The sequence below is a fragment of the Aspergillus steynii genome, assembly GCF_002849105.1.
Source record: "Aspergillus steynii IBT 23096 chromosome Unknown P170scaffold_2, whole genome shotgun sequence".
NCBI lineage: Eukaryota > Fungi > Ascomycota > Eurotiomycetes > Eurotiales > Aspergillaceae > Aspergillus > Aspergillus steynii.
In genome coordinates this window covers 211,272-223,246 of record NW_020194399.1, presented here as the reverse complement: position 1 = coordinate 223,246, position 11,975 = coordinate 211,272, and the positions used below count along the sequence as shown (strand labels likewise).

The 11,975-nt window shown below is 48.1% G+C and overlaps 3 protein-coding genes across 3 annotated transcripts; 1 reads left to right on the top strand and 2 right to left on the bottom strand.

Moving 5' to 3' along the window:
* Positions 1 to 1,503: 1,503 nt before the first annotated feature.
* P170DRAFT_80243 (Pfs, NB-ARC and Ankyrin domain protein) lies at positions 1,504 to 4,745 on the top strand. Its single transcript, XM_024855391.1, has 3 exons — positions 1,504 to 1,535; positions 1,610 to 1,901; positions 2,051 to 4,745. Exons 2-3 carry the CDS (start codon positions 1,781 to 1,783, stop codon positions 4,513 to 4,515), a joined length of 2,586 nt encoding a protein of 861 aa, XP_024706777.1. The 5' UTR covers positions 1,504 to 1,535; positions 1,610 to 1,780; the 3' UTR covers positions 4,516 to 4,745.
* Positions 4,746 to 5,818: 1,073 nt separating this feature from the next.
* On the bottom strand, positions 5,819 to 6,713 carry P170DRAFT_422485 (uncharacterized protein; the record flags this gene model as incomplete). The annotated part of the gene is made up of 5 exons (XM_024847435.1): positions 5,819 to 5,851; positions 5,920 to 6,189; positions 6,234 to 6,306; positions 6,350 to 6,572; positions 6,659 to 6,713. The coding sequence occupies 5 exons, from the start codon at positions 6,711 to 6,713 to the stop codon at positions 5,819 to 5,821; spliced, it is 654 nt and encodes a 217-aa protein (XP_024706776.1).
* Positions 6,714 to 7,388: 675 nt separating this feature from the next.
* Positions 7,389 to 8,573, bottom strand: P170DRAFT_443680 (kinase-like protein; the record flags this gene model as incomplete). The annotated part of the gene is made up of 4 exons (XM_024850572.1): positions 7,389 to 7,604; positions 7,656 to 7,996; positions 8,050 to 8,375; positions 8,431 to 8,573. 4 exons carry the CDS (start codon positions 8,571 to 8,573, stop codon positions 7,389 to 7,391), a joined length of 1,026 nt encoding a protein of 341 aa, XP_024706775.1.
* Between the last annotated feature and the right edge of the window lie 3,402 nt (positions 8,574 to 11,975).

Below are 11,975 nucleotides of genomic sequence, written 5' to 3'. Positions count from 1 at the left end.
CAGAAACGATGAGCTAGTTGCAGGAAAGATGGAGTTCTTCGGTTCGTGTCGGTGGTTGTTGTGGGACGCGGCCGATCACGGGGCCGTGATCACGTGAGTTCTTGTTCTCCCGGCGCTGGATACACAGATATCTTCATTTTGGATTTGTGTTTGTTGAAGTAATACCAAATCGAGAATTTCAGTAGTGCAACCGCTTTAGGCACTTTACTAGCTATTAGGTTACCTATGCTCCTGCACAGGCTTCGATAGAGTAGTTAAAGCTGTTCAGCATTACCCGCAACCTCGCATTATATATTTCCATTGAACCAGCTCAACAAGAGTGAAGCAAGAGGCGAAAAACACCTCGAACACCGTAAAGAAAAAAAAAAAAAAAAGATGGGGAAAAATTGAAAAACGGAAGCGAATACATAGAAAAGGCCATAGTTCGTATGCCTACGAGCTGAAAGAGCAAACATACTGGTAGCTCAAACTCGTAGTTGGATGTGTGGATGGACTGTGGGTCTTGCCGGTGCCTGAGGTATCACTGCCAACTGCCAAGTATTTTGTGTCCGCTTCCCCCACTTGGACCTTTCTCTGTACATAAACGCCTACCAGATAATCAAAATTCAAATTATCCAACAACTCCGTTTACACGTACTGTTGCAAGTTAAGTCTGCAACTGCCTTAGTCACTGCAGAAACCCGTCCGCATTCCTGCATGCCCATCATGCAATTTGTGTCATCTGGTGATTTGGTTTCCAGAGGACCACGAGAGATACTGACCCGCCATTCAATCAGCACAGCAGATAGGGACAGACGCTCGAGGAAAAATGGCTTAGTGCTTACATGCTGTAATGATTCATTTATCTTGAATGACACCTAGACAATGTTGACCTGGACGGCTGCGCCACCCTGCGTCCCTGTAGGTGAGGCGAGGCGAGGCGGATCACCTGACTGTTGTCGTGTCAAGCGGAGAGCATTCATTTGCCAAAGTCTAGCGCTGTCCTCACTTCCAACAGCACCTTGCGGCCTCTCTGAAAAATGGCAAACTTGCCCCCTCCTTCAACCCGGACGGCCTTTCGGATTGCTATTCTTTGCCTCCTTTCCTTGGAAGCCGAAGTCGTCAAGCCCCTATTTGACCGTGTGTACGATGCAAGCTTGGGCAGCCATTATGGGAACATGCCGGGGGACCCAAACCGCTACACACTGGGGAGGCTCGGGCACTACGACATCGTCTTGGTACATATGGCTGATGCCGGGAAGGCAATTGCTTCCAGTGTGGCGAGCCATATCAAACTCAGCTACCCGGCGATCGAGCTAGCCTTTTTGATCGGTATCTGTGGGGGTGTGCCCTTTGTGGGTGATTCCGAGTCAACTCGGGGAAGAACAGATGTATTCCTCGGCGATGTGATCGTCAGCAATGGGATCGTCCAGTACGACCTAGGAAAGCGTCTGCCCCACGGATTCGTTCGCAAAGATACACTCGAGGCCAATCTGGCTAGGCCGAGTCAAGAAATTAGGTCATTCCTCTCCCAGATAAAAGCATGGCACGATTGCGTGAGCGATAGACAGGCTCGATACTTCGCAGATATTCGAAGGCTGATGGAGGTACCCTGTCCGGGTGGGGAAAGGGATGTATTGTTTACAGCGGACTACGAGCACAAAGACAGAAACTGCGAATGTCAGGTAGATGTCTGCACTGACCAAGGAATTATTGCTCGTCGGCAGGAATCTCGGATCTCGACACCGTTCGTACACTTCGGACTACTTGCATCCGGCGACACAGGATCATTGGATTTGAAATGGAAGGGGCAGGAATATGGGAAAATCTCCAGTGTCTCTTGGTCAAAGGTGTAAGTGATTATGCCGACAGCCATAAGAATGACCAATGGCAATATTATGCGGCGGCGAGTGCAGCGGCTTGTATGCGCGCCCTGATTGATGAGACTCCAATTTCAACTGTGTCACCATTGACGGTTTCAGGTGAGATCATCTTGATAGTTTCTTTTACATGCTCTCTATAGCCACTGGTCGTTATGTCAGATTACTGAATAATGAGTTTGTAACTACAGATGCCGATGCTTCCGACCGTGCGAATCTACGGAAGAGGCCAGCAGAGGACACAGAGATTGCGGATCAAATAGAAGAAAGGGCCTCTATCGACATTTTATCATTTCCACAGGCCCAGTACCGCTTGGAAGAGATAGCAGAAGCACACCAGGAGACGTGTAAATGGATATTGGAGCGAGAGGAGTATCAAGCCTGGATGAATGGGGTTGATTTGGCAACCCACGGCGGCTTTTTCTGGATGAAGGCAAAGCCCGGAGCCGGGAAATCCACGATGATGAAGTATATCTTGTCGAACATCAACAAACAACAAACCGATACTTTGAGCTTGTCTTACTTCTTTCATGCTCAAGGGGTTGGCCTGGAGAGGTCGACGATAGGCATGTATCGCTCGCTCTTGCATCAGCTGCTTACATCCAAATCCGTTCCGTCCAGTGCGAAGAATGCCTATCTTAGCTTTGTAGCTGGGATGCAAACTGAAGGGGTGAGTGTGAAATGGAGACTAAGAGACCTCAAGAACATCCTTCTGTCAACGATAAAATCTCTGGTTGGCCACCGCATTATCTTGTTGATTGATGCCCTTGACGAGTGTAACCAAACGGAGATAGGTGACATGATATCATTTGTTCAAAAGATGGCACTCTCTGCTAACGCCGCTGGTGTGAAATTGAGTATCTGTTTGGCAAGCCGACATTATCCACAAATCAGGATCGAGCAGGGTACCGAGTTCATACTGGAGTACCAAGAGGAACATCAATGTGACATGAGAAAGTATGTCGGGAAGAAGTTGATGGGAGGAAGATCGAAGAAGGTTGATGAAATCAGAGAAGAGATTTGCCGACGAGCAGCGGGCGTTTTCCTATGGGTCGCGCTTGTGGTGCGTTCGCTGAACGAGGCCTTTCATAGCGGCAAAGTTCATGCAGTGCGTCAGCGGCTGAACGAGATTCCCGACGGACTTGACGAGCTATTTACTGATATTCTAACACGAGACACCAACGATGTCTGTGAGTTGATTATCTGTTTGCAGCTGGTTCTCTTTGCCCAGCGTCCCTTATCTCGAGAAGAGCTGTACTTTGCGGTCATGTTTGCGACTGCCGAGATAGGCCAAAGAGACATCGACTGGCCCCTCGACGACTTTGTAGGGAGTTTCATCCTGAATATATCTAAAGGTCTTGTGGAGATCACCAGGTCTAAAGCACGAACGGTTCACTTCATCCACGAATCTGTGCGAGACTTTTTGCTCCGGGGAGATGGTTTCAATAAATTGCAGATGGGACTCCAAGAAAATACAGTCGGTAACTCCCATGACAGAATCGCACAAGTCTGCTTTCAGTATATAGCCCAGATTGACGAAGGCGAGACTGATGAAGGGGGAAGTGAAGCCACCCTGGAAACTTTGAGCAACCTACCACGCGCGTCAAAGAAAGAATTCATAAGGGCTAACTTCCCATTTCTTGATTACGCGATCCGCAGTCTGCTCTATCATAGCAATGTCGCTGAAGCTAGCGGTGCTTCGCAAGCTGACCTTCTTCAAGAGCTTTGTGCTTCCTTTGATCATTTCAAGAAGATACACAACGCTGTTGAGCCCTACAAGAGTCGTCAATATGGTTGGAATGCCAGTTTTCTGTACTTTTTGGCAGAGAAGGGCCTGAAATACCTCGTTAGGCGAGAACTCCTTCGCGCTCCATTTGACTGGCGAGAAACCGGAAAATATGGCAGTCCAATTGGTGTCGCCCTTTATCTCGGCAACATGGGAACGATTCGGGCTTTGTTAGGTTGCGATATTGACAGGGCTGTCTCTAGCGATGATGCCTTGTTCAAACCAGAAATGATCAGTCGTATGCAGCAATACTTGATGGATACTAGCCGGCTAAGCCGACCTCCACCGAATTCAAAGCTCTCATCCCTCGTGACATATGCGATCGAGGGGAACCATGAATCCGTGCTTGCTCTTCTTTGTAAGACTGGTCAAGTGGATCTCGGAAAACCCCTGAATAATGGATGGGTGCCATTACTCTGGGCGGTCGAACGTGGGAAGAAAAATGCTGTTCAGGCGCTTCTGAAGTCTGGTCGGGTCAACGTCGAAAATGATTATCATGGAAGTCTTTCAGCCTTGAAAACAGCATTTATGAAAGGCAAAGAGGATACCGCCATTGCTCTACTTGACCATGATGTGAGCCCTCATTGGGTGGATCCTTTGAATGGGAAGTCGTCCATTCATTGGGCAGTGAGCGGAAATAATGAAGCTTCACTAAAAAGACTAATTGGACTGGGGTGTGATATTTCTCATTTGGACCACTTCGGGCGAGATCCGTTATCCTACGCAATCGAGAATGGTCAAGTTGGAATAGTGCGGATTTTGATCGATCGGATGTTGGTTGATTTCAATGGGGAAAAGAGCCATGGACGGAAAAGCCTTATTGTACGCAGTCAAGAACAACAGACCCGAAAGCTTGCAAATTTTGGTTAGCCACGGTATAGTGGACACTGTGGTAAAAGATGACTGTGGACGGGACGCCTTATCATACGCCTCTGAGAAAGGGAGCGTCGAAATGGTGCGAATTTTGATCGACAGCGGTGTGGTGGACATCGACAGAAAGGATTACTTGGGACGAACCCCTTTCGCGTGGGCTGCAGATCCCCATTTAATTGAACCGCATCTGACTCAAAACCAGACGGCTGTGATGTATTTACTACGAAATACAGGTCAGATTGATATGAATTCCAGAGACAATGATCAATACACACCACTGCTCAGGGCAATCTTTCGGAACGAGATATCAGTGGTCGAGTGGCTCCTCATATTCTCAGACACCGATGTCAACTGCAGGGATTCGAATGGTCGAACACCCCTCGCATTTGCTGCCGAGTTAGGAAAGATGGATATCTTACGTATGCTGTTGCGAAGCGGCAAAGCGGATGTTAACTCTCAAGATATCAACGGCCGAACGCCCTTGTCATGGGCTGTGTGCCCTGGTTTTCCGTACTCTTCTGGCACGTTGTTAAGAGGCTCCCATTCTCGATATGGCAGGCGAGAACCTGGTAATACATTGGCTATAACCAAAGAGCTGATTGGACGTGGAAAAGCTGATGCCAACATGGCCGATTTCTCCAACCACCTACCACTGTGGTGGGCCCAGCTCTGGGGGTTTTATGAGCCCTACGATACTGCAGATGAGGTTAGTCAGATCGTTGCGGAACATACCATGACGGAATATAATCCAATGGCTCACCCGATTCGTTCGGAAGACAAGAGCACGGTTGTTGCCGCAGTACAAAGGATATACAGCCTGTTAGTCTCTGGGTACAGCGGCGAAGATGTTGCGGGATTGGACGTGGAGCGATTTTTCGATTTTACTTTCCTATGAAGTTATACAGACAGAGATCGATGTTCTCGTCGTCTATCTCACCGCTTGAGGGAATTTACCGAACTCGGCGTAATAATTCTGCGGTGTCCTACCAGTGAACAACCCATAAGCGATATGGCTCATGATGACCCCCTTTCTATTTGAAACATTTCAACTGGGCCATTTTTCAAGGAGACGGTGACTTGGAAGTGTAAAGAAAGATGAATACATAGTCAGCCTGGCCATCATGCACATCTCATAAGAATTATTTGTCTTGTCATAGGACGGAGATATTGAATTTCGGGCTTTACTTCTAACTGCGCCCCCTATGCTTCTAGGGATCGAGTCACCTGGACAGGGTAGATTGGGCATGATTCTCGGGAGTTCGGCTTTCTAAATTCCCTATTCAGTCAAGCTTAAACTATCTCATACAACTAGATCTTCGATTTGTAGTAGGACCTGCATCAAGTCAGTGTGTATTCATCGAGAACGACAAATGGATTTATGCACTGGGTTGTGTGATATACCTTTTCAATGAACCTGACTTCAACAATAATCCCATCCTGACCAACCCGATCCCACTTCCCACCAAAAACATTATCCTCTCCATCATCCAGACACCAGAAACACGCCACAGTGATTGCTGTATAACGCAGGCTAACCAGACATGGAAGTCTCTCTTGAGCCATAGCTACGAGATGGTGCTTGATGAAGAATTCTCCCCGACGCCTATCCTTGTCTTGCATTTCATTTGCGACATTCAGCTCAGGCCAAGGAATATTCGTCTTTCCATCTGCCTGGATAAATGAATGCCACAAGGCCAGCTCAAGAAGACACACACCCAAGCATCATCTAGGACATTCGGCCCAATTGTCCATCCACTTTGAGTCCAGAATTCTAGTGTCAGTAGTGTACTAATCGAGTATTTCAGGATTTTACAGTAGTTCTAAAACATACTAGGTCGGTGCAGCGATCACAAACAGCACACAGCGCAACAACGATCTAATCGAAGGCGGCTTGGCAGCGATGGTGTCACGTAGAAAGGGGTCACCCTCGAAGGGCAATTTTTCGGCGTGGGAAGCTTTATTGGGGTCGTGAGCAAGAAGGGTACCCTTTCGCAAAACATTGCAAATGTGGTGTAACTCATACTTTGTTATGAACTCATCGGCGTTTATCAATACTTGATACTCGTTCCAGTTTCAGTATCTCCTGCATTACAGTCAATATATAGGCCAAGGCCTAACTCAAATGGACAGAAGGTCTTACTGGTTTTCCTCTGCTTCCCGTAGGGGCTCCTGCGTGATGGCTTCCATATTGCCATATCCGCTCAATTCTGTCAATTGAGACGCGTACTTGAAAGATTCCTCCCGACGAGAGTCTGTAATGGAGAATAAGATTGAGGCCGACATTGCCTCCTAAATGCTCAGCCCCACACGTGACCTGGGCTGGCCTTCTCCTAGAAAGCGTCTAAATCCGTAAGCTGGCTGAAACGCCAAGCTGCACGATCGCGAGGCTACAATTAAATCGACCTTTTTACTGGCAAGATTGGCTCCAGCCATTAGCGGGTGCAGGCTTGACCGCAGTCTTGACTAGCGCCCAGGTCGATTAACACGCTACTAAGAGACACGACGTAGAGCTGTCTGACAGATCCACGAGTCTATCCTGGAATGCCAGCATATTAAACAAGATTCAAAGAGAGCTATACTCAATATAAAAGTTATGGGGGTTGAAAAAGAGTTACAATGGCGCTGTGAGCGACTGCGGCGTTCTTGTGGGATGGCATTGCATATATTTGTCATGTTAAGGGCGCTAATCCATCTCCAAAAGCATTCACATTAATGATTCATTCCTGACAGCGGGACATTAATTCGAGTGCGTGGTTGGCAGTAATCCGTCTGGATGGCAAAATCGCATCAATCCTTGGATCACTTGGAGTAGAGGTTTGAGGGCTGCATCATGCACTTGTTCTCCGAGTTTCTGTTCAAGTCGCGATATCTCACCATCTTAAAGGGTTAGCAGTAGCTCTGAATGGTGTGTCCATTTGCTTACCGTTTCCAGTGTCTAAATGACGGCTGGATCTCATCTTCATCGATTGCCACTTCGACTCCCACTCAGATGGTAATTTCTCCACAAAGCCAATCATTTGTAAAACTAGAACTTCGTCCTCGCCAAGGTACCAGAATGGATATGCTGTGAGTAAAAAAGAGTAGATCTGCGATTTTCGCCGTTAGCGCCTGGCGACAAGGGTGTTTTGCTGACATACCATGCAGCCCGTGCGCCAGAGATCGACGCGATAATCAAACCGGTCTGTAAAAATTGTCTTCGGGACCTTCAATGTACCCGGCTGAGCCAGCCTTTCAGGCTCCTCTCCTTGAATAAAACTCTCTCCAATATCAAGCAGCCGAATTTCTTCGTCGTCTTCGTCGATCCACTCGACCCAGTCTGCTGCCCGGACCAGCTGCGACGGTAACCTATTTTCTAAAGGTGTGCCATCAATGCGAGCTAGCGTTTCAATTTCAGGGTGCCCAAGAACACCAAAAAGTTCTTCTTCAGTTACGTTTGACAAATGCGAGCAACTGAATGCAATGTTCCGGCCACTGATGTCTGACGCGAAGTGAGTATAGCGACCAAATAAGGGAAGAGGAAAGATGCCTCACCCCCATGACACATGCCGGAACTGTGAATGAACTGGACAGCCCTCAAGAGCTGCGTAGACATCTTCAGTACAGTATCCGGGCAGAGCTTGTCGTTACCCTCATGATAATCTTCAAGGACCTTGTCAACAGAAGGGCCTAGTAATTTAAATACAAGGCATAGGTGAACTCCATTAGGTCCTTCGTGAGTAAACGAATCAAGCAGTTGCACAATATAATTTGAGGAAAGATTTCCTTCCGAATGTCTCTCGATGTACTTGAAATTTTGCAGCTCTCTCGATCCCCGCGCATTCGCCGTCATGATCTTCAACGAGACCCATTTTTTTGGGCTGGGTAACCCTTAGTCACAGGTAAGCAAGAAACAAACCTAGTCAATAGACGGACCGATTGTCTTTCGCAAGCCATACGGTTGAAAAACCGCCCCATCCTAACTTGTGATATATCTTGTAGCGGCCGTTTTCAAATGTGTCTCCAAGATTGAGGGGATGATAGAGAAGATTACTTTGGTAAAATAGAGCCAAATCCATGTTCGAGTTCATGGGAACGGGGGCAAGGGATGGATGGCGGAGGGAAATCCAAATGTGCACGGATCCTTCTTTCTTGGCTTGCGGGTCATGCAAACACAACAAACGTCGCAAGTTAATGACTCCACCAGCGACACTTTGGCCCTGCAAGGTATGGCTTAGAGGGTAGGTAGTTGACTGGAAACCCGTCAGCATGAAGTTGTTGCCTAGATGCTTATTCAGTTGTGATTGGAACCACATAAACACGTTTGCTAGTCTTTCTCCAGTGACCATTTTCACCTAAGCTTTGGTAGTATATTTAGAGATCTTTCGCAATTGAAACAGCGAAGCATCATAGCACAACACGGACTACCGGAACTGAATGCGATGCTACTACTGAAAATCTAGGGGTGTTTCTGAGACGCAAGGTAGTCGTTATACTTTTGTTCACGTGAAACCTATGCTTTGGAGAGCAGTAGCAGCGAGAAAGCTGAGCTGGAGATACCTTGCAAGGTTCCAGGCAAGGAATGGCTAGTTAAATACATGGCTCTGCAAATATCAGGTTGGTAAATTGCTTCATTTATGACTGCTACACTCTGAAGAAGTAGTAATCTCTAGATCTGGTTGAATCTACTCTTCAAGTCCGATTGACAGGCCGGAGACCCCTATTCACATGCAAAATCGCCACAGCTAGCGCCAAACTGTAGGCAGATGGCACATATTCTGTATTTCTGGATACCAGAACCACATTCTATGCCTCCATTGTTTCGCGCCAGGTGAAGAGTGCAGACCTCACAGACGTTGACTGACTTGTTTGATCTCTCAAGGACATAGGACTGACCTTCTGCCACCTGGTCCTTACTACTCAATTGCATGCCAGAACTAATCAGAAGTTCTCGCATCGAAGTATTTCCCGTCGACTGCATCCACCAGGAGAGACTGCGTCCAAAACGATCCCGGGGTTCCTCCTTCAGGGGACGGTGTGCGAGAATCTTCCGGACAATGTTCTCATGGCCGTGCTGAACCGCGGCACACAAGGGGGTGAGGCCAAATCGATCCGAGCGATGAACGTCGCTTCCACGGGAGATCAGCTGCCCAAAAATATCCTCATCCCCGGTGACTGCAGTATAGAAGATTGCAGTTCTCCCTAGTATGTCCATATGGTCCAATTCAATCCCAGGTGTCTGTAACAGTCGCGTAGATACAGCTCGGTGACCATGATAGATTGCCCAAATGAGCGCATTGCGCCCAAGCGGCCATCAGTTTCGTTAACGGATACGCCTCGTTCTATCATGACCTGGATTGCAGCATCTTTGCCGGTATGCGCGGCATAACATAGAGGCGGCATGTTGATTGGGCCTTCTTTCCTGTCGCTGCCGGGATATTTGAGGAGCAGCTTTAGGACTTTCAAGTTCCTGGAGGATAACGCCATCGCCATACTGTTCGATCCTTCGGTCATCAGTGAATCAGGCTTGGCCTTCAAGAGCATCTCCAAAATAAGTAGCAGGTTGTGCTCCCCAGTGTGGCGCAGATCTTCGACCAATTCATGCTTCGGCATCAATGCGTGTTCCAATGGGGTCATCTTGAGGAGGCCAGGAAGGTCGAATCTGGCATTGTGATCTAGAAGCAGCTTTACCATATTCAAATTGCGGAGTGCCGCGGCATGAGCGAGTGCTCCAATGCCATAAGGGCCTTCGGCATCAACGTTAGCTCCCTGCTCTAGCAACAACTTCATGAGGCCGACATTATCGTTTGCCGAAGCGATAACCAGCGCAGTGCGACCCATATGTTCATCTCGAGCGTCAATGTCGCATCCCGCTTCAAGCAGCCGCTTCATGATGTTCCTCTGCGCAGACTTCTCTTCTGTTCCAGGTGCTGGGGACTTGGCTACCACAACCAACGGGCCATTGCCGTGAGAATCGCTAATGTCGACTTTGGCGTTGTACTTCTGCAGTAGAAGATCTACTACCTTGGCGTGCAACTTCCGAGCGGCCAAAACTAATGGGGTATGGCCATCAATGTTGACGGCCTCAATATTGGCCTCACTCTGCCCCAAAAGATCGACAATCTCCAGATGCCCGTCACAGGCGGCCCAAAGGATCGGGGTCATTCCACCTCTTTCGGTGTCTTTTTCGTTCACATCTTCGCCGTGCTCCAGCAACATGCGAACAATCGCCGTATTGCCGTCTTCCACGGCCAACGACAGGGGTGTACGTCCCTCCACTAGCTCCAATATCTTCGATCGAATTGGTTCCTCGGCGGGAACAACAGAGTTGAAAGCAGTATGGTAATGCAACGTTTCTTGAATTTGCTGCATAAAATCACTATCATAGGTCATACACTTCAGAAAAGCTCTGTGCTCCAGAAAGTCCCGAACAGCGTCTTCGTTGCCAAATTGGCAGGCTACCGCCAGAGCGATACGGCCGTTTTTATCCTCGCAGTTGGTCTGGATCTGGCCGTTTCTTGATCCGGCGACACGAAGCTTGGTATCGAACTGTCGCAAAAAGTCGACACTTTCTGGAGAAGACATGGTAATGAAGTGTGTTGGAAATGGGAATGAGGAATCCGGTTGGAAAGGTATGCTGATAGTTGGGTTGATAAGTGCTCAGCGTTATGATTATAGTGCCATAGTGGTGAAATTGACTCTGTCTATGTAGAAGGATCCAGAAGCAAGGGGTTTTCCTGGGCAGGCAACAAGAGCTTGGAGCCTGTTGTGTTGATATGCAAGAAAATTCCCGTTATTTCGTTCTCGTCTGCTACAAACTGGTCATTGGATGAAAGGGTTCGTTGCCTAGATGAATATAGAGGTCGCTGCCTTGTGCGATGGTGACCACAGGCAGCACAAAAGTTCTTGACAGTTCCACCAGAAATCTAGGCCACCGAGCAGATCGAATGCTCATTTCTAGGTGTACCAGTTGCTGCCTGGAATCAAATTTTACTACCCTATAGGGTCCAGCCTTTCTCCACTCAATTAAACATTTCATCTTGGGTCGGCCATTGGATTAAGAGAGTGGAAAGAAGGGAGTGTGATTTTCGCCATGGCCCTATGCATGAGTTGCCCATAAAGTGGCCTCCCAAATATACGTTTAGGAGTGCCCTATGTTCAATTTCATGATTTAGTTCCGATTGGACTTGCTATTTGGGTAGTGGAAAGTTGTGTGTTGACCCGTCCGTCTCCGTCTCGCGTTTTGTTACCGTTCATTGGCTCCATCCTTCCCCCTGGTTAAGGTTCTATCCGTGCCGCCCGGCAGAGCCCCCTTTCCTGTGTCATCCGACTGGTCAGTTGCCATTTACAGTTTATGCTTCCTTCTACTTCATCTCTCACATCGAGTCTCATTGTGGCGTCGATGGATTTGTTAGTCCCAGGCCATGTTGTATTGTTCCATAGACGATGCCATTTCTGAGGCATGCCTCGAATAGATCGGG

Bases quoted from the DNA above. Each gene is read 5' to 3' on its own strand.
- P170DRAFT_80243 (XM_024855391.1), top strand. From the start codon at position 1,781: ATGGAAGGGGCAGGAATATGGGAAAATCTCCAGTGTCTCTTGGTCAAA. The intron at 1,902-2,050 runs GTATGCGCGCCC...TTGTAACTACAG, and splicing joins GGCGGCGAGTGCAGCGGCTT to ATGCCGATGCTTCCGACCGT.